Raw genomic sequence first — 21,754 nt, 5'->3', positions numbered from 1 at the left:
GTCAGGCGGCGGCGCGCTTTGTCGCCGCCGGGCCGTATTTGTTCTGCGCGCTTGTGCTCATGCGCTAACGTCCATCTGGCCCGGCGAAGGCGAGAGGTTTTCGGGCGGGCGGTGTTTGCTCGCAGCCGGGAGTTGTTCAGGGTTTGTCGGCCCTCGCGTCGTGCTGGGGGCAACGCTAGAGGTTGGCCGCCCACTTCCACGCCATGTGCGCAGAAGAGCCGCGTCGGAAGTCGGTGCCCGTGCGCCTGAGCTTGTAGCATGTATGCATGCATGCATCGGCATTTACAACAACTCTACACCAAATGGATATTCTAAGGTCGAGTCAGCACGGGTAAGGGTGATGAAACATGAGGAACAAAGCGGGCTCTTGTAGAAAACAAAGACACGGGAATGCATCAAAGACACATGCATGCACGCGCGAACGCACGCACGCACGCACACACGCATGCACGCACGTACACGCACATTCATCAAGTTCCAGCTAAATGATTGCACAGTTCACGCGAGCGACAAAGTATGGAGTCCGGAGATAAAGCCTTGTGAAGTTGCACGACACTGTGCAGAAGGCGCTGCTTAACCGCCTCCGTCCTCACGCATGCGATCGCGATGCTCTGAGGTCGCGACGTGCACTGATGTTGCGCCATCGTCTCAGTCCCTGCTAATGTTGCGCCACCGTCTCAGTCCTGCAATGTTGCGCCATCGTCTCAGTCCCTGCTAATGTTGCGCCACCGTCTCAGGTCCCTGCTCGTCTCCACTGCTGGCCTTGCTACAATCAGTTACGCCCAACCTTCTGCTCATGATTGTCTTTGCTGTGCCGTATTGCTGTACCTTTTGAAGATGATCTCTCGGCAGCTTTTGTCCAAGAGAGGCAGGAACCATTTTTTTGTACGTCTTTGATGCGCAGCATTTTAACAAACGCAAGGCGCCCGCGGCCAAACGAACCAGTGCCAGATACATTCAACAAAGTGCTCTTCTGTGTATGCATGCACACCTGCGGGTTCGTATCGGCCAAATGATAGATTTATCGATCGCCACATGCATTTATGATGCAAGTAGTTGGCGCCGTTGAATGTTCCAGCCAATTGATCGCCACATGCATCTATGATGCATGTTTAGGCGTCGTTGAATGTTCCAGCCGATTTACTTCTTCCGGTGTGTAGTCTGGTGTCAAGTGTGTGGTCTGCTGTCCAGTGTGTTGTCTGGTGTCCGATGTGTTGTCTGATGTCCGGGTGTGTGGTCTGGTGTCCGGTGTATGTTCTGGTGTCCGATGTGTGGTCTGGTGTCCGGTGTGTGGTCTGGTGTCCGGTGTATGTTCTGGTGTCCGGCGTGTGCTCTGTTGGCCGATCCCGGTGTCTCAGTGCTTTGCACGGTCGTCGGCGCGTGTCCGGCCACCTGTCGTACCACGGCCGAGGTGTCGGTGATAGGTCACGGGAGGCGTGCCGTCCCCCGCCTGTCGACCCAACTCAGTCTCTGATAAGTGGTGTAGCGAGGCACGGACGACCGACCGCTCAGCACACAGAGCGAGGAGGTGACAACCGACCCGCTCAGCACACAGAGCGAGGCGGTGACAACCGACCGCCCAGCACACAGAGCGAGGCGCAGACGACCGACCGCTCAGCACACAGAGGGAGGCGCGGACACCTGCGGCGCGTCTGCGTCCTCGACCTCGCTTATACTTCCGGCTGGGCCGAGTCGCGCGATGTCGTGGGAGAGGGCCGACAGAGACTCAGACTTATTGAGGATCGCCGGAGCTATGGGGACATCTGTCGCTGCCGGAAGGCGGCTCGTTTCCATCCGGGCCCAAGGTGGAGCTAACTCAACTCCTGTTGCGTCAGTCAGCGCACCCTCGAACGAGGCGACACTTCTCTCAGCGGCCGGCGAGTCGATGCCTTGACCGGCACCACTCGGTGGTGCGCAGCAGCCTGCGTGATTTCATTCCGGCCGCGACTGGGGACTCAATATTACAATCCGTTACCATGGCAATGGACTCGAGCCGCCTGCAAGCTCCGCTGAGTGTATCTACGGTTTCACAGACCGCTTGTATCAGGCGGAGGCTTATAGATTAGACTGATCCACCGTTGTTAGGCCTTGTACAAGAATGTACACCGTTTATAATATATACATATGCATATATATATATATATATATATATATATATATATATATATATATATATCCCACAATCCCGAAGAAACGAACCGCTTCGACCGAGCGACACATGACATTTTTTTATTAGGGCGGCTCAGCGTGTTGGTAGTTGTTGGATAGGCACTAGTGCCGGAACACACCGCACGTCTGTTCGGTTTGGATGGGATTGTTGCCTTCACCAAGGGTTACCATCGCGTGCCTCTGAATCCTGGCGGTTCTGTAAACGTCGTTACTCCGAGCGCCGCGATTTACGGCGGGGAGGAGGAGGCACAAAAGACCCGCCGCGGCCTGCCGATGAGATCTCATCCGCATCGTCCAGCAGATCCGAGCCGCGTGGCAGTCACGCTGACTGTTTCGAGTCTCGATGCTTTGGTTGCCGCCCCGGCGCTGTGGTTGTTGATCCGGTTCTATGTGGCTGTTGTTCCGGTCCTGTGCTTGCTGCTCCGGCTCTGTGGCTGCTGCTCCGGCGGCTTTAGTGACCGGCCTGTTCGTCCCCGGCCTCCCTTGAACGCAGCGGAGGCCGGCGTCACGCGCCCGCCCTTCCGACGCGCTGCATGATCGCTGCTTGCGTATAGCGTGGCTTGGGCGCCCTTTGGAGTGCGCCGCCGCACCACCCTCGCCCCATGGTCTGTTTGTTTATCCGGCGGCGCGTCGATGCGAATCGCCAGCATTTGAGCGACGACGAGGGACTTCCAGACGGGGCCCCCGCTGATGCCAGCCGCGCTGCGTTTCGTTTTCGCCGCCAGGTGGCGCTCAGGTCGCGGTCAGATGCGCTGCACGCTAGCATTATAGGCTGCAGGTTGAGTTTCTGGTCATGCAACGGGTTGCCCGTCGGTCAGTGACACTGGATGGTAGGCTCTGGTCACCGCCGCAGCCGGGCTTGGAGTCGGCCGCCAGCGGCCGCTGCGGCAGACGTGGGCTCGGCATAATCTCGACCCGTTGTACGTGACTGCAATCAAATCAAGGCGGACCGATGCGATACGATGCCTGAAGTTTTATGAGCGTGGTATCCCCGGCGAACAAGCATTAGGGACCGGCTCGCTGTTGTAGCGGATGCGATTACACGGATCTGATACTTAACTCCGGTAATTTGTGCCAGTGTTCTGTCAGTTTCGCGACCTATCCACCAGGCAGCGTATCCGCAAGCTTGCGGATTCCTCCGCGAACCACTGCCGGGCCAGCTGGGCGTTGGTGCCGCTCTCAAGCTGAACACCGCGGAGGTGCTGAAGTGTAAAATGGAATACCGTCCCGTGCCGCTGCAGTTCGACAGTGCAGCCACGCTTTTCGATGGCTTGTCTGGCCAGGACGACATTTCCGCTGAAGCTCCGCGGACCGCATGCCGTCGGTCCTGATGGTTTCTTCCTGCAAACTCAGTGGCGGCGGTCACGGAAGGCACGCAGGCCCATCCCCTGGAAAACCGTGGTGATAGATGCAATCTCTTTGGAAGACTCATTAATTCATGTCGTTCCGAGTAGACATACAACTGTGGGTTGTTCGTCCGTCAGGATTGGTTACACGATCGTCAGGTGACAATTCGTCCGGACCTGGCACACGACTGTCCGCTGATGATCCCTGACGAGTGGGCGTGCACCAGTCCGCCGCCAGCCTATATGGGTGGACATACGACCGTGCGCTGATGATCTCTGACGAGTGGGCGTGCACCAGTCCGCCGCCAGCCAATATGGGTGGACATACGACCGTGCGCTGATGATCCCTGGCGAGCGGGCGTGTGCCTGTCCGCCGCCAGCCAATATGGGTGGACATACGACCGTGCGCTGATGATCCCTGACGAGCGGGCGTGCACCTGTCCGCCGCCAGCCAATATGGGTGGACATACGACCGTGCGCTGATGATCCCTGACGAGTGGGCGCACACCTGTCCGCCGCCAGTCCGCACTGATGGACACACGACCGTCCGCCGATGATCCATGACGAGTGGGCCACTTCACTCGGCCGCTTTTCGGTAACATATGGTCGTTGCTGCTGCCGCTGTGGTGTGACGTACGGCAGGTCATGACCGGTGTCGTGACGTGGCACCGCTCCCTGACCTTTGTCGGCTTGCGGGCCACCCACACACGTCAAGGGACCACCTCAATATCGGCCACCACAAATCTTCGCCGAGACGTCGATTCCTCTGCCACATTACTGGATCACGCCGCACTGAAAGCCGGGGGGCCATAATGCATAGCAAACGCCTGGCGGGATACCAGTGCGAAGCGCACCGGCGGTTAGGCTCAGACGCCCACGCAGGCCGTTCCGGCCCACGCCAAGCCTGGCGCGGACGCCTGAGCCGACGTTCGGATGTCCCCGGAACTGCTGGCCAAAGCGATGGTCAACTACCGCTGGCTCAGCGGCCGGATACAGATCAGATCCGGTCACCGGGCTGGCAGCTGCGGCGGAGCGGACGACGACCGGCACCGGGCTGGCAGCTGCGGCGGAGCGGACGACGACCGGCCAGCTGGCAGCTGCGGCGGAGCGGACGACGACCGGCCACCGGGCTGGCAGCTGCGGCGGAGCGGACGACGACCGGCCACCGGGCTGGCAGCCGCGGCGGAGCAGGCGACGACCGGTCACCGGGCTGGCAGCTGCGGCGGAGCGGACGACGACCGGCCACCGGGCTGGCAGCCGCGGCGGAGCGGGCGACGACCGGCCACCGGGCTGGCAGCTGCGGCGGGGCGGACGACGACCGGCCAGCTGGCAGCTGTGGCGGAGCGGACGACGACCGGCCACCGGGGCCAGGGTTCTCCCAGTGCCTGTATGGACTGCGGGACCGTGCTCAAGTACTGATCATCCGTAACTCAAGCATCTTGGCAACCTAGTGCCGATTTAAAGCAGTGGCGTAGGGATGACGACTCATTGTCACTCAGGGATAGCGCCGTTTAGCGCGTGTGTGTGGCAGGGGCGTAAGTTCCAAACGAGTTGAGTGGGGAGAGGGTCTGAGCTGTGAAAAAGTGAAAAACGAGGTAGCCTGCCCCCACAGTACGGCAACAAACTGGTCACTACCCGGTTTTGGGAGCTGGAGTCTCATTCTCTCCCAACTGACTAGGAGATTACACCCGTGGCATGTTGTGCATTTGGTGTACGCAAGCTTATGCCGATACGATCGGACCTGTAGCGACAGTTGTCAAGGAGAATATGTTATCATGGGATCCACGGGAGGCTGCATCCATTAATTCGGGCTAGCGGATGCGCCGACCGCTGAATTCACGTTATGCTCAGGAAGCTGCACAACTCTGCTGTCTGCTCTATCGGTACCTCTTAGCTATTTGGTGATGGACAATAACCCTCGTCGATCTTGTATGCTTTGTGTATTATTATATTTGACCAAGTCGAATCAGAAACTGCGAGCACTGCCTTGTTACCAGCGTGTTATCTTGTCACATCGAAATGTAAATGTCTTAGGCATCACAGTACCTACTACGCTATAGGAGTGCGCAGCAATGCAGTCATTTCCGTTTTTACATGAGCTGGAGGCGACAGGGCACTGCGACCAATGAGTGCGGCGATAGTCAAGCCGAGCGATCGTGGTCGGGTCCTCCTAGTTTTGTTTGTTATGCTGTTCCACTTGGATTTTAACTGAAAGGCCCGGCAAGTGGGACATGTACAAGTGCTACGGACCTCGCTCTTACCGAGAAGTTTCAGCACGCATTGCTGTCGTTTTGTCACGGTGGTATTTGCCAGCCTTCCTCCACTCCGATGCGAGGGTCCCTTCCGGAAATGCAGACGATGTGAAGCGATGCCCTTCGTTAGTGATATGGCACTGCTCTTCATTCCGTTTTCGCACTGTTGACATTCCAACAATAGCCATCAACCTGACCCCTTGCCTTCACCCGGCCACATTTGACCCGTCTCCCTCGCCTTCACCTGGTCACATTTGACCCGTCTCACTCGCCTTCCACCTGGTCACATTTGACCCGTCTCCCTCGCCTTCACCTGGTCACATTTGACCCGTCTCCCTCGCCTTCACCTGGTCACATTGACCCGTCTCCCTCGCCTTCACCCGGTCACATTTGACCCGTCCCCTCGCCTTCACCTGGTCACATTTGACCCGTCTCCCTCGCCTTCACCTGGTCACATCTGACCCGTCTCCCTCGCCTTCACCCGATCACATTTGACCCGTCTCCCTCGCCTCCACCCGGTCACATTTGACCCGTCTTCCTTGCCTCCACCCGGTCACATTTGACCCGTCTCCCTCGCCCTCCACCCGGTCACATTGACCCGTCTCCCTCGCCTTCACCTGGTCACATTTGACCCGTCTCCCTCGCCTTCACCCGGTCACATTTGACCCGTCTCCCTCGCCTTCACCCCGGTCACATTTGACCCGTCTCCCTCGCCTCCACCCGGTCACATTTGACCCGTCTCTCTCGCCTTCGCCGGTCACATTTGACCCGTCTCCCTCGCCTTCACCCGGTCACATTCGACCCGCCTCCCTCGCCTTCACCCGGTCACATTTGACCCGTCTCCCTCGCCTTCACCCGGTCACATTTGACCCGTCTCCCTCGCCTTCACCCGGTCACATTTGACCCGTCTCCCTCGCCTTCACCCGGTCACATTTGACCCGTCTCCCTCGCTTTCACCCGGTCACATTTGACCCGTCTCCCTCGCCTTCACCCGGTCACATTTGACCCGTCTCCCTCGCCTTCACCTGGTCACATTTGACCCGTCTCCCTCGCCTTCGCCTGGACATGTTTGAACCAGCCTTCATCCGGTCACATTTGAAGGCGCTTCCCCCGCCTTCGCCCGGTCACATTTGGAACCGCTTCCCCCGCCTTCGCCCGGTCACATTTGAAGCCGCTTCCCCCGCCTTCGCCCGGTCACATTTGAAACCGCTTCCCCCGCCTTCGACCGGCCACATTTGACGTCTCTTTCGCCCGCAGGCTACGGCTTCGTGGACTTCGACACGGCGGACGCGGCGCAGAAGGCGGTGAAGCAGCTGGTGGCGAAGAACATCCAGGCGCAGATGGCGCGCCAGCAGGAGCAGGATCCGACCAACCTATACATCACCAACCTGCCGCTGACATACACGGAGCGCGAGCTGGAGGCGCTGCTGCAGCGGCACGGCACCGTCATCTCCACTCGCATCCTGCGCGACGACCGAGGCACCAGCCGCGGCGTCGGGTTCGCCAGGTCAGTAGCGGGGCCGGCTTTGCCTGACCAGGAGCGGAGGGGGTGGGATGGGCCTCTAGATCCGTGGTCTGTGCCAAGGCAGTGACATCATCACGGGTTCCTGCTGACTGCTGGGTCAGCGGTCAGCGGGGCTGTGGCGTTATATTTGCCAGGTCAGGGGGGGGGGGAAGGATCGGTCGGGCTCGCCACGCCATTGTCCGAGGAGCGCCAGCCGCAACGGTTTCATCCGGTCAAATAAAAAGCAGAAAACAGGGGTGAGCCGAGCTAAGGTCAGCGATAGTCAACGCCGCTCCGCCGCTCTCTGAGCGTATCCGGCTCTGGCGAGGCAGAGACGGTGTTGTGCTGCGCTCCCGCCCGAGTGGCGGCGACCGTTCCGCGCCACGAAGCCCCGCCGCCGCGCGGCGCTAGCGGCAGGTTGGCCAACCGCCCTTCCACCGCCAGGATGGACATGCCAGAGACCTGCCAGAAGATAATCAAGACGCTGAACGGCCACACGCTGGAGAGCCACAGCGCCAAGCTGGCCGTCAAGTTCGCCGACGGCAACAAGAAGCGTCAGCAGCAAAAGGGCCAGGAGGCGCGCTGGCGGCAGCAGGAGGCGGCGCCGCGGCTGCCGGGCTACGAGACGGCCGGCGCGCTGGCTGGCCTGCCCGCCCGTTACCCGGTGCCGCTGCCCTACCTGTCCGCGCCGGCCTGGCCGCAGCCGCCGCTGCTGTACGGCGCGCCGCTGCCGCCGCAGCTGGACCTCGAGACCTACAGCCTGCTGCAGGGCATGCAGCAGCTGCAGCTGAGCGGTGCGCCGACGTCCGGCGGCGGCGGCGGCGGCGCCCCGTATGGCGCGCCGCCGCAGTACCAGCCGGCCTACCCGGCGGCCGCGTACCATGCCCTCAGCGGCATGGCGCCCTTCTACCAGCACCACCTGATGCACGGCGCCCCGGTCGGCGCCGACGCCGGCGGTGCTGACGACTGAGCGGCCGTGCGCCGGGTTAGGTGAGCCGTCACACGACGGGCTGGGTGAGCTGTCACGGAGGGCTGGGTGGGCTGTCACACGAAGGGCTAGGTGAGCTGTCACACGACGGCATGGGTGAGCTGTCACACGGAGGGCTGGGTGAGCTGTCACACGGACGGGCTGAGTGAGCTGTCACACGGAGGGCTGGGTGAGCTGTCACACGGAGGGCTGGGTGAGCTGTCACACGGAGGGCTGGGAGAGCTGTTACGGGAAGGGCTGGTTGGGCTGTCAAACGGAGGGCTGGGTGAGCTGTCACACGGAGGGCTAGGTGAGCTGTCACACGACACGCTGGGTGAGCTGTCCACACGGAGGGTTGGTTGGTCTGTCACACGGCTGGCTGGGTGAGCTGTCACACGACACGCTGGTTGGGCTGTCACACGGAGGGCTAGGTGAGCTGTCACACGACACGCTGGGTGAGCTGTCACACGGAGGGTTGGTTGGTCTGTCACACGGAGGGCTAGGTGAGCTGTCACACGGAGGGCTGGGAGAGCTGTTACGGGAAGGGCTGGTTGGGCTGTCACACGGAGGGCTGGGTGAGCTGTCACACGGAGGGCTAGGTGAGCTGTCACACGACACGCTGGGTGAGCTGTCACACGGAGGGTTGGTTGGTCTGTCACACGGCTGGCTGGGTGAGCTGTCACACGACACGCTGGTTGGGCTGTCACACGGAGGGCTAGGTGAGCTGTCACACGACACGCTGGGTGAGCTGTCACACGGAGGGTTGGTTGGTCTGTCACACGGCTGGCTGGGTGAGCTGTCACACGACACGCTGGGTGGGCTGTCACACGGAGGGCTAGGTGAGCCGTTACACGTAGGGCTAGGTGAGCTGTCACACAGAGGGCCAGGTGAGCTGGCACATGGTGGGCACCGTGCGCTCCATGCAGGCATGCACTAGATGCCCTACAATCTTTCGTTACCTGTGCTGGTGGAGAGTAAAACGTAGGCCTGCCTCATACCCAGGTGTGAGTGGCCTAGGGCACCAGCACCGGAGGTCAGGACTCTGATAACGCACATGACGTGACGCCGGCTGGCATGAGAGCAGGGCGCGCCGCACACGGGATCGATGGTGACCTTGCGCGTCTGTTCCAGACCAATGTGGAGCGACTGTACATAGCGGTGGGCGGCGCCGCGCCGGCGGCAGCGAGCTTACGGCGCTCCCTGGACGCGGAGTCGGCGGCACAGGTTCGACCGCCGGCCGCGGTCAGCGCCACCGGCGCTCGGCGCGGACTAAACTCCGCTCAGGAATGCATGTCGCTGCGGGCGAGCGCCCGGCCCGCCACGCTCGGGGGTGTTGCGTGTTGGACCAGAGGCGCGGAGACTGATGGCCGCGAGCGGCCCGGTTGAGGCCGCCGCTCATCCCACCTGCCATCTGCCGTCGCGCGGGAGAACTGTGGACGGCGGGGCGGTGATGCCGCGTCCCTGTTGCCGACCGTGTTGTTCTTCTCGGAGCTTCTGCCCGCTGCTCATTCTTCGACGGACTGCAGTGGCCGCCGGGCCATCAGGACGCCGATGTCAAGGACCTCACATTCCATCTTCAGTCAACCGACGCTGGTGTTTGTCGTGCTCTGTGACGTTTTCACAACGGCCTTCTATTTAATTCAGTTGCCTATACGCCAAGCTGGGGGGTTTGTTTGCGGACAGTTTCCTTCCATTCTGTGTACTGTGCGACAGGGACGAGGGAGTTGAGATGCTATGTCTTTGTGAACATCTTCAGCATTCCAGGCCTTGATTAAGGGTGTATCTGTCACGTGGTGCCTTGCCTCTTCTGATAGTTCCCGTTGGCATTCGGATGCATTTTAATACGATCGTTCTCGGGCGCCTGATTTCGCGGGCGTGTGATATTGGCTGGGTTGTGGAGCAGCGTATTTGCCTGCCGGGACCATCCAGTGCACTGCGCATCTCGGCACGCCAACGCGGGGCGGTGCTGCACGTGCTCCACTACACAGGCGCCCTTAGTTTACTTGCTCGGCGTCTTGCGAACCCAATGAAACCTAGAAAAATCGCCTGTGATCGAACTCCACACCATTTACAGGGTTGTTCCCAGCGTCGAGTCATGGACGAAAACGACCAAATGATATCTAGATGATAGGTAGACGTTGCATTGTTACAGAGTCTAATGTGAACGGCAGGGATGACCCCATCAATAGTCCCTCGACCTGTCGCTGCGCTCATCCCGGACGCGTTCGAATGGACAGGACAAGCGGTGGCGCCGCTACCAGATAGTCTGCATCTGCTGCGCCGGCTCCCCCGGCGCGGGCCCCCTCCCGACTCTGGACCTCTCACACAGCAGACGCTATTTTTGTACATATGTGTTGTGGTAGTGCGAGGCTGCCTGCCTGGCCACTAGTGTATTGTACATATCGCCGTCTGCGCCGCGGGCGCGCTGGCGACGCGCTTCTGGCGACACCTATCGTCTGAATCACGAACCCACTCGTGGCCGCGGACGTCGCAGGCCAGGCCGGCTGGTGACCTGAACTGCTCTGTGGTCGCCGCGTTCGGGGATCTTGGCTACTATGGTCGCCGTGTTAGGTGGCCTGGCTACTCTGGTCGCCGCGTCCGGGACATGGGCGACTATGGTCGCCGCGGTCGGTGAAGTGGGCTTCTCTGGTCGCCGTGTCAGGGGACCTTGGCGACTCTGGTCCCCACGCCGGGCGACGTCGCAGGCCCGCTTCGGGTGCGTCTGGAGCGAGAGAGCGCCAACGGCGCGCCTCTTCGGGTGCGTCTGGAGCGAGAGAGCGCCAACGGCGCGCCTCTGGGGCTGAGTACCGCGGATGGCATGGCAGGCCGCGGTTGGACAATACAAAAGGACGAAAAGGACATCCGCTGTTTGCATGTCACTGGGTAAGAGGTAGAGGTTGCACAGCTGAGATGAGCATCCTCATCAATATACATAACGCATACGGAACTAAGAACTTAAATATGGCGAGCCAACGCCTGTTGACGTGTGATGTACACAATTATTTTTCTGATAATCACGACTTGCACAGGCCTCAATATACATAAATGGACGCTGCGGCATTAGCTTGAGACCAGCCCGTGCGAAAACCCGCACGAGCTATGGTTTAGCACACAGCATTGATAAATTGGACCCGGGTCCTTCGTAATGCTCCGCTGTCTGCGCCAAGTGAAGCATCAGCCCGGCTCGCGCTCTGCACCTGACCTACACACAACGGACCAGAGCGCCCGACGCCAGGATCAGCCCGGCTCGCGCTCTGCTCCTGACCTGCAATGGACCAGAGCACCCGACGCCAGGATTAGCATTGGCGAATGTGAGGCGCTGAGGCGCTGGCCAGTGAAGCGCTGAGGTGCTGGCCGTTTCCAGCACAAAAAACCTGGTGTTAGCAAAATATGAACATGTCATGAAGACTGATCAGTGAATGAATACCCACTGAAATTACATGATGTGTGCACTGCTTAATGGATAGGTACAAGCATCAATATTCAATAGAAAAAAACCAAAGGAATCACAGTAAAATACAAATAGTGTCACCAGATAATGAGCCTACAAATCAGCATATTTCCCCAGAAGGGCCCACATATTGGTACTCATTTGCTGATACCACCTCTTTGCTTGTTTAATGTTGTCTCACAAGGGGTTATAAATGTTGCTTGAAATAAATGCCACCTGAACAATAAGGCTCAATGAAACATGGATATCTATCATACGCGGCCTGATCCCTTGCATTCCCTTCGCAAGTAAATAGGGGCCATCCAAACATTATGAATGTCATACTACACATATTTCTCAGCATTAACCACGTTTGACTAAAAATGCAACGGTTGCTCATATAAATAAGCTGCAAACATGGTGCAAAAATGGTCAAGAACAATCCTTTAAAACACCCAGCCAGGAGCATCACATTGGGGGAGAGGCCCATCACTGATAATAAATGATCTCATGATCTCAGGATGTCCATAGCTGTGGTACCAGTGTACAACTGAAATAAACAATGAAGTGAACACAAACCACTAAAATAGTAACTCCATATACTAAAACAAACCTATGAGGTGTGTCCAGGAATCTGTTCTGTTAACAACAAGCATGACAATTTTTACTGATGCAAACTGTATTGATAGTGCAGAATGTCATGTGCATGAACTGCATTGAACAGCTATTCATGTATGACACAGCTTTCTAGATCTTAATGTATAAGACATATGTCCATACAAATATGCTGATAAAACCCAGCATCACATTACAAATGCTGTAAGGCACTGTGTCAATTTAGTCAATTCACGGCCAATGGAGACCGATTCCCGTAGCCGAGTTGGTAAAGCACCGAATAATCTGGCCGGTACGTGGCTGGGACGTAAATACCACTCCACTCTGAATGATTCGTGCACACTCTGATGATTCAATGAATGCACACTCTGAATGATTCATTAATGATAATGAGCATTCACAATCACCCGAAAATGCTTGAAAATAGTACCAGTAAGTGTTGGGTGAGATTGGTGCGAGGCTGCAAGTGCCTCTGTGAACGTGGGTGTGACATCTCAAGAATTCATCAGGAAAGAGCTTATTTAGATAAAAAGTTAAGAAACTTTCCATGAATTTGTTCCAAATGGTTTGCATGGGTGACTTTGGCTTCATAGTACCTGCTAAGCAGCTTGTGAGTATCATGAACCCACCACCCAAGTTATGTCCAGTTCAACAGATAACTTTGCCTACAACCTTTCACCAGACAGGAATGTAATGGCTTGAGGGTGTACCCGATTTACATGCTGTGCAATGCTGCAACACTGCTGCCAGCCCCAGCCTAGGCATTGGCCGGTTGCAAGCTGACCTTTCTATTTCAGTGGGGTTATACAATGCAAGTACTCTGGGACTCATATGCAGTGCCACTGGATTACAAGTCCAGCATCTTTCCCCTGGACCATGGAAGCAACAAACTTGTTAAAAGATAAGTTGTCTGGCCCAACAATATAGGAAGGAGGTGAAAAACTTATTGTAGGGTAATTTATCAGGTTGAGAGGTCCACAATATAGCAAGATGTTTGTTACAACCACAAAGTAAGAAACATTGTCCTTTGAAGTGTTACATAGGTACCTTCCAGAAATGACAAGCAATGCTTTGCAGTTCATTAAAAATGTATATGCATGTCATACATGCCAATACAATGCCTACCACAACACCTCATTTTAAGTCTCCTGTGGTAAGTAATTATATGTAAGCAGGAGCCTTATCTACCTACAACAAACAGCTGATTGAGCATGCTTAAAGGTGTGAGCATTATGACTGAATGTCATGTGCATTAAAGTCCATAAAATGACAGCTTATTGCAGTTATATACCATGCTTGAGAAGAGCTCCAGTTTTTATAACATGTCTTGTTTATGGCACACAGCACCACCACACATTACTCAATCCCCAAAAGTGGCCACCGCTGCACCATGACACCCAATATAATATAACTGGCTATCTCGTTATTTGGAATAGGATCTCTTTAGTCAGTCATGGTCACTTCAGGGCCATGGGACAAATGGGAGGCGTCGTTCAACGGCTCACAAATCCTCACGCAGAGCACCCGTAAAAGGAACCTCTGATATAACACACAACATAGATGCCGAACCGGTGCAAGGCGGCCAGTGTATCTATTGCGCCACGAACCACTTGTAGGTTGTATATTTTTATTACTTTTCAGAGAATTCCTTCTCACCTTTTACATGGTGTACAGCAACACAGCTGTTATTTAGCTCGCTTATGATCACATTATGGAAGTAAAGATATAATTAAGTGAATATGAAATTATTCTTGCATGTCTATGGGATAAATGTTTCGAAAGCTCGACCACATGGAGAAAGGAAACCAACCAGGCAACCAACCATATACCTTTCGGAGTTACATATGGCTGCATTTAGCATGCTGATGACAGCACAGATTCCCCAAAAACTACACGTCGAACGGTATCTGCCAACTATAGCAGACCAATTTAATCAATATCGTCAGATAATTTATAATTTTTTACAACTAAAAACTCATTATACTGGACTGTTTTGGCTTAAACATCATGATCTAAATGTGTATGAACCTGTATATCGCCATGATAATTCGTTATTGATTGGTGCTTTATCAAAGCATTCCAGTTGTGCTTTCTGCTTAGGCGTGTTAGCGTCGCTGTTTCAGGTATGGGGTGCCGGGGCGGTAATGGTGGTCGGACGCGTATGAAAATGGGGTGTTGATTTGTTGCGATGCATGTTATGATTTCAAAAGTTTTATTCCTGCTTTCCCGGCCGCATCCGTGGCCTTGGCAATCATAGGTGGGCAAATGTGAGCTGGGCTCATTGTTCCCTAAGGCCTATGTTCTCACCTTTTTCACTCTTCTCCTCGGAATTTTGATTGCCTGCCTCGATAGCAGATACATTAAGTAAGACACATGTGCGACATTATCAAAATAGATGCATTGTGTTTCTCATTTTTGGTCATTATGGCGACCCCTTCACTCCCACAGCCCCAACCAACTTTACTGATTACGTACTGGGTACGCTGGGCGAACGCGCAACCCCCCCCCCCCCCCCCCTCATTACGCTATGCTAAATATAATGTCCCTGGGAGTTAACGTCCATTGCAACCAATTTTGAGCTAGAGTTACAAAAGAAAGGCCGGCGTGTTGCTTGTTATGAGGGGAAACCGACAGCATCTGGCTTAAAGGCTCTAATGCATTGAAAAAGACCTTAGCGTAGTTTGCAGCCTTACATGCGCATAAGTCAAGCTCCCCACCCCTCTCCCTTTTTCGCTTCTGTTACGCTCCGTCGAGACTTCCAGGTCCTCACCCCTCCCATGCATAACATAATATATGGGCGCCCCCACATCTACCAGAGATAATTTGACATGTCTCAGTGAGCTAGATTCGCATATACCATTTGATATTGACAGAATAAGAATACCAGGATGTAAAGACGTTCATGATTTTGTGTTCGATTGAAAATTGCACTGCAGATGATTTTCGTGATTAACGTTGAGCTCAGCACGTACAATGGACATATTTGGCGGGAGGGCTTCATCTTGCAGTATAATGCCAGCACGGCTAGCATTAGGCCTGACTCTTGGTTTGTTGCCATATGACCGTAATGGACAAGGCACGAACGGGTGTCTGGGAGTGGTATTTACGTCCCAGCCACGTACCGGCCAGATTATTCGGTGCTTTACCAACTCGGCTACGGGAATCGGTCTCCATTGGCCGTGAATTGACTAAATAAGAAGTTACTGGCTTTGGTTATGTCCCGTAGGCGTGAACAAAGCCTTATCAATGTATCGTGTGAATGTGGTGGGAAGACGATATCACTCAAAGCATACTGGCTCGTAATATTTTCACTGATCTGTTGCGCCACGATCCAGTCTACGATGCATGTACCTGTCAGATGTGGGGAATTAGCCCACTTTTTTCTTCCGGTTAAGTTAATCCGCTGACAGAAGGTGAACTTAGATTGAGCTAACCAGATTACTTCGCGAAGTTAGTTAGCGGAAGCTTAAGTTAATCCGTTGATTTATTATCGTAAAATTGCTTTCCATCACCTGATGTATGTATTTTAGAATAGGCCCCTCCAACAGGTGGAAATGGTTGAGCTACATCGCTGCCACTCATCGACGTATTCCAATTCCTGTACTAAGCTAACTGTGTGTGCATTTCGCAAGTTTCAGGTTCGAAATCCGAAAAGGCTTCAGTAAAATCGAATATATTCGAATATTTCTACCGGAGCCTCGAGACTTTAGTGTCGTAAAATTGCTTCTATACCAATTGCATCGTTTTCCGGGTAACTGCACAACGCTTTTGCTAATGGTATATGCCACATTTTTAGCTCGCCCAAAATAATATTAGCTATTGGCGCCAGCCTTAGTGGGTGCTGGAGTTTTGTTTTTTGTGAGGCTTGTGCCGCGTCATAAGCTTCCATGTGCAATATGTAAGTGTTTCGACTTTGCCGGTGCTTTTATGCATACGGCACCCTCCTGCAGTGCTCGGTCTATCGGCCATCGTTGCGCTCTTCAAGTGCTAATGTCGATGTATCCATCTGAACCGAGCGTTTCTTCAACCAACGGGAAGATGGAAGACTCTGGGTTGCTAGAGAGTCCATCGTCTGCTCTCCTAGGAAAAGGACGTCCTCAGAAAGGTGTGTCAGCGTCCAAACGCGTGTGCGGTATCACACATTGCTGTATCATGCACATCACACACCTTGCGTCTCGCAAAATGCATCATCACACGATCCACGTTAAATGCTCAGGTGTGCACGTATCACCACCACCGTTTGGACCCATCCATATGTTGCTCAAGCGCACGGGGCTAACCGCCAGTATATGGCCGAGCGGCTGTAGCTCACGGAAGCTTCGGGTGTCGCGGTTATTTTCAAACACCGCGATGAGCTGAAAACGTCAGCCGTCTCTCAGAGTTCGCCCCGTGCCGACAGCTGTCACCGCCGTCACGGACGTACCAGACAAAGAGGGCTTTTGCATCCGGTTGGCCACGCCGGCCCAGTCACGGCGAGGATCTGAGCACACGCTCGAAGCGGATAAATGTTTGCAGAGCCCGAAGGAAAATTGTATGGAATGTTGGCAGTCAACAACGCGATTCAAACAACCACATTGTTTGCCCAATCGATCTCAGTTCGTTCCGTCCTTGGAGTGTGACACTAACATTAGTCAACACTGGTTTATGAACAGTGGTCTTTTCGTCGATTCTGTTGAATGGTGGTGGTTCCGAACGTTCCACAGAGGATTTGCAGCGATCCTGCAAATGCGTGACGTGTTCTGAACGCGGCCTCTGTAAAAAAAAGAGACGACCTGGTGAGCCAGGGCGAACCCAAGGAGGGAGAGCAGAAGTGTTAAAGCGAAGTGCCTCTTGCGGTGTTTCGATGTTAGATGCTCGGCGTTACTGATTGGTGGCAATTGAATCATACCTGTCAGGTCGCTGCTGGCGACCTGCCAGGTCACCTGACCCGAGTCTCGTCCGGCCTGACCCGAGCCGTGTCCGGCCTGACTCGAGCCCCTTCCGACCTGACCCGAACCGTGTCTGACCTGACCCGACCTCACCCGGTCTGACCCGAGCCGTGTCCGGCCTGACCCAACCTCGCCCGGCCAACAGCGCCTGAGCTCAGCCTGGTCGAGCGTCGCAACTGGATGATCCACATCCACTACGTGCGCAAGGAGTTTGACACGTGCCGCGCGCTCGTCAAGGAGCAGCTGCAGGAGACGGGCGACATGTGCGAGTACGCCAGCTATGTGCAGGTGAGAGGGCGGCCTGACCGACCGTCGGCGTCGCATGGACCCGGGCAGGATGCGGCGAACTCACCGCTTCAGTCAAGTCAAGTCAGACGTAGCGACGCTGAAAGATTGCGTGCTGCCATGGGTGAGGACCATGGGTATTGTGCAGCACTATCGGTGCTGTTCTCAGTGAATGATTGCGAGCTGCTTCAGCGCATCCCTGCACTGGTGCTGCGCCACCAAACGCCAGCTGTTCCTGGAGGCGCTGCTTTCATATGTTAAGCGTTGCGTGCCTGTCATTTGGCCGGCGGTATAGCTTGATTGGCAGGTGGCGCTGCGGTCCGTGGGGTCGATGGGACTGACCTGGCGTGACGCTGTCGGGGCGGGCCGGGGTCGCGGCCTGACACGGTCCGCCCCGGGTGACCCGTCGGCACCGGCTGCCGCAGGGCCTGATCCTGCGCTCCGAGGGCAAGATCCAGCAGTCGTTCGAGATGTTTCAGCAGTGTCGGGAGCTCAACCCGCAGAATGTGGACAACCTACGCCAGATGGCGCGCTCCCTGTGAGTACCCCGGCAGATGGGCTGGGCAGAACGCCGGCGGCCTCGTGGTCCCGGAGACGACCGTGAGCGTGTTTGGTACGTAATGGTAAGGGCGCTTTGCGAAGGAAATGCTGCATGTAGGTGTGGATCCAGTCGCGAAGAGCGTCCTGTTGATGCGGCGACAGCCGAAGATCGTTTGCTTGTGCCTTGACAGCAGCCTGAACTGGTAACGTAGAATTGATCATAGCTGCGTTATCTGTGCTGCAAGCACCAGTCTGCCTGTCGTGGTAAAAACTTCCCACCCGAAGCCCCGGGTTGACGCCAGGAACGGTCCTGTGGTCCTGTGGCTAAGTCTGGTCGCTACAGGCATGACAGCTCTCTCTGCTCTGTCCAGCGGCGGATAGCGAGTGTCATCTAGCAAAGAGGCGTCCGGGAGTGACGCCGAAGCCGAGATATTCTACAATTGCTCACTTACGTGCGCGTCGGCAATTGTTTTTTATTTGAATTGTACGGCATTTGCATGCATCGCGTTGTGTTGGACTAGACGGGGATCCACTGGACACAGGATCCTTTGTGTCAATCACAACTGGTGGACTGGTGGAAGTGATTTGACTAGCTTTGCGTGAGGGTCACCGGTGTTGGCCGAGTTGACCGAGCGTTGTTGTTGACCGAGCGTCTGGTATAAGCGGAGGGTCGTGTGCCGTCCTGCCTCGGCCCAGCACGCTCTCCTGTCGGCGACCTCATATGGCGCCCGCCGGCGGCGGCGCGTGCGTGACCGGAGCATTGTGTCGGAGGGGTCGAGGGCCGCCATCCGGCCGTCTGACGACAAAAGCGACCGGCGAGGTCGCTGACATCGTCTCGCTGCGATCAGCAGCATCAGGGGCGATGACACTGGAGAGAGCGGCAGTCATGGGCGGCTCTGTGGGCAGGTTCCTCCTGGGCAAGTTCGACATGGCGCTGGCCGCCTACAGCCAGGCGGAGAAGGAGTCTAGCAAGACGCCCGACTGGGAGATCTTCTACAACAAAGGTGCGCCTGTATCCGTACGCTCTCAGCCGCTCGGGTCTGCCGCGGCTGTTTGCGTGGCATCTGGTGGCGGCAGAATAAAGCATGATCTCATCATTAGGGCGCGTCACGTTCTTGGTCAGCGGTGCCGGCAGGCCGCGGAGCAGTGTGCGTTAACACAGACGTGTTGAAGCATCGCATTGTCGCGTCCGTCCACCCGGCTCTGGAGAAGTGCCCCGAGCTGTGTGGGCCGGGTGTAGCGAGAGCGGCAGTGGCGCCCCCCCCCCCCCCCCCCGCCGGCCTCGCCGCCGACGCCGCCGGACGCCCGTCTGACCGCAGCTGCCTTTGCCAGGCGTCTGTTACAAGCACCTAAAGAAGTACGGCCCAGCGCGCGAGGCGCTGCAGCGCTCACTCCAGCTGCACGAGCACGAGCGCACCTACGAGCAACTCGGCCAGGTGGCGCTGCTGCAGGAGAACGTGCATGAGGCCATCAGCACCTACCAGCAGGCGATCGAGTGAGCCGGCGCCGCTCTCCCCGCGCGGTGCCCTCTGACGAGGCCGGCCGCGGGCTCGGGCCCGACGCACCCCGACGCAGACGTCACTGAGGCCTGAGCAGAGACTGTTCATTAATGTCGCTGCCTCTGGTGGTCACTGGATCCGTGGTACTAGGATTAAATTAGGCCCAACGCCGTATGGTGCATGCTGCACGGTGTTTGGTCGCATCCATCATTGCACTGCAACCCGATGTAAACTGCAGATGGGCTACGAGTTGCTTAGATCACGCCGTGCAGGGCAGGAACCTTTTTCACTGGTGCTAGGAAGATGCGAGGTCGGCACCCTGTCGCTCCTCGCACTCGTCTCTTTCCTTTCTTTATCTGCAGGTGCTCTTGTGGTCGTCAACAGGGCAGAGCCACGCACCAACGAACCGATGGGCAGTTTGGGATCTGAGGGGGTCCAGTGGCGTTCATTTTGACCCCTTCATGCTGACCGGTGCCCTTGGAGGGCAGGTCGGAGCCCGCCGTGCCTGCCGTCTGTCTCGGCCGACTGACTGCGGCCGTCGGGGGGCCGGCCGGCTGGCTCAGCTGACCGCCGGATCCACTCGACAGGCAGTTCCCAGAGTCGCCGGACCTGCTCACCACGCTGGGCCTGCTCTTCATGCAGGCCGGCCAGCACCAGAAGGCGTTCGAGCAGCTGGGCACGGCGCTGGCCTACCAGCAAACCAACACTGGCGCCATCCTCGCCGCCGGCAGCATGATGCAGGTGACGGGTGACGGCCGCCGACGCCCTTCCACGGCTCGCGCGGCTCCCCGCCGGCCCTGCCGGCCGGCCCCTGCCCTGCAGCCACACGACGACGCGGCGTCACCCGTCACACAGCCGGCGCGAATGGCGTACCCTTGACTGATGACCTGATCACCGCCGTCCGACCGGCCGGTGATGATCACCGCCGGTGACGCGCCCGCCGCCGCTGACGGTGACGCCGGCGGTCTCGCTCGCCACAGGGTCATGGCGAGTATGACGTGGCGCTGAGCAAGTACCGGGTGGCGGCGCAGATCGCTCCCGAGTCGCCGCCGCTCTGGAACAACATCGGCATGTGCTTCTTCGGCAAGAAGAAATACGTGGCGGTGAGAGGTGCCGCCGGCGGGCGCCGGACGCGCGCCGCGCGGCGGACCGGTCGGCGCGCTGGCGGCTGCGGCTGTGGCGGTCAGCCGCGCAGGCTCCTGCGAAGTGGCCGCCGGAGTTGCGATCATCAATTTCTGGACATCGATCGATGTGGACGGGTTTGCTGACGAGGTGTGCGCCAAATGTGGTTCCAGTGAAGGAAAACTTGAAGCCCCGCCGACCATTTGGAATTCCACGTTTGCCAGAACTAAAATGTCTGCTCGAAATGTTTCGATCTAAGGTCGATTTTCCTTAATTTTACTACCCTTATTCCGAATTTGATATTAAAATACAGACCCGCAAAGTTATGGACCGCACGATCCATTGATCACTTTGATTGTTGCCCGTTTTTGAGCTTTTGCTTCATTGAAAAGCTGCATTGCTACATTGGAAATGATTTGTGGGAAATACTTCACAAGTTTTATCGAAATCAAACCCTCGTCGGCGGCGCAATAGTATCAAAATCGGCCACACTAATACACTTCGATAGGTGTCCGGAAATCGAAGACCACAAATACAAATGTCGAGGAATCACCGCAATGCGCTCACTTGCTGCAAGGCTGTGCAACGAACGGTCATGCACATGCGAACAGTGTTGCACAGTGATCAATGCTGCGTAGTGTACAGTGTGTTCTCTCCGATCTGATCGCCTGCGGCACACTCTCCAGCAGTGAGTAGACTCTGACGCCGAACCCGCCGTATCACGCCAGGCGATCAGCTGTCTGAAGCGGGCCAACTACCTGTCGCCGTTCGACTGGAAGATCCTGTACAACCTGGGCCTAGTGCACCTGACCATGCAGCAGTACGCCTCGGCCTTCCACTTCGTCTCGGCGGGCCGTTAACCTGCGCCCGGACCGGGGCCAGATCTACCTGCTGCTGGCCGGTAGGGCCCGCTGCGGCCGACTCTGACATTACCCGGCGGTCGAGGGGCTCTGGATCGGTGCTATGCCGTCCTCCGCTTCCACTGTCTTGACTTCGACATCACCCAATGTCTGTTCGGTCTTTGGTATTTGGGCTTCACTTATGCTGATTTTGCGCCAGTCGTTAGTTTGACATGTTTGGAGAGTTGCTTAACACCC

General features: G+C 56.6%; 2 protein-coding genes across 2 annotated transcripts; both read left to right on the top strand.

Annotated features, from left to right (window-relative positions):
• The first annotated feature begins 4,475 nt into the window (after positions 1-4,475).
• On the top strand, positions 4,476-11,099 carry LOC119098081 (RNA-binding motif, single-stranded-interacting protein 2-like). The gene is made up of 4 exons (XM_037221009.1): positions 4,476-4,521; positions 7,025-7,274; positions 7,716-8,261; positions 9,370-11,099. The coding sequence occupies exons 1-3, from the start codon at positions 4,476-4,478 to the stop codon at positions 8,239-8,241; spliced, it is 822 nt and encodes a 273-aa protein (XP_037076904.1). The 3' UTR covers positions 8,242-8,261; positions 9,370-11,099.
• Positions 11,100-14,368: 3,269 nt separating this feature from the next.
• LOC119099369 (Bardet-Biedl syndrome 4 protein) lies at positions 14,369-21,517 on the top strand. The gene is made up of 9 exons (XM_037222505.1): positions 14,369-14,406; positions 16,234-16,388; positions 17,357-17,499; positions 17,922-18,034; positions 18,943-19,040; positions 19,369-19,531; positions 20,123-20,276; positions 20,516-20,638; positions 21,386-21,517. The coding sequence occupies exons 2-9, from the start codon at positions 16,274-16,276 to the stop codon at positions 21,515-21,517; spliced, it is 1,041 nt and encodes a 346-aa protein (XP_037078400.1). The 5' UTR covers positions 14,369-14,406; positions 16,234-16,273.
• The last annotated feature ends 237 nt before the right edge of the window (positions 21,518-21,754 follow it).

The sequence above is a fragment of the Pollicipes pollicipes genome, unplaced genomic scaffold, assembly GCF_011947565.3.
Source record: "Pollicipes pollicipes isolate AB1234 unplaced genomic scaffold, Ppol_2.1 Scaffold_4740;HRSCAF=5597_pilon_pilon_pilon, whole genome shotgun sequence".
NCBI lineage: Eukaryota > Metazoa > Arthropoda > Thecostraca > Pollicipedomorpha > Pollicipedidae > Pollicipes > Pollicipes pollicipes.
Note: the sequence above shows the minus strand (reverse complement) of the source record. Positions and strands in the feature narration are given on the sequence as shown.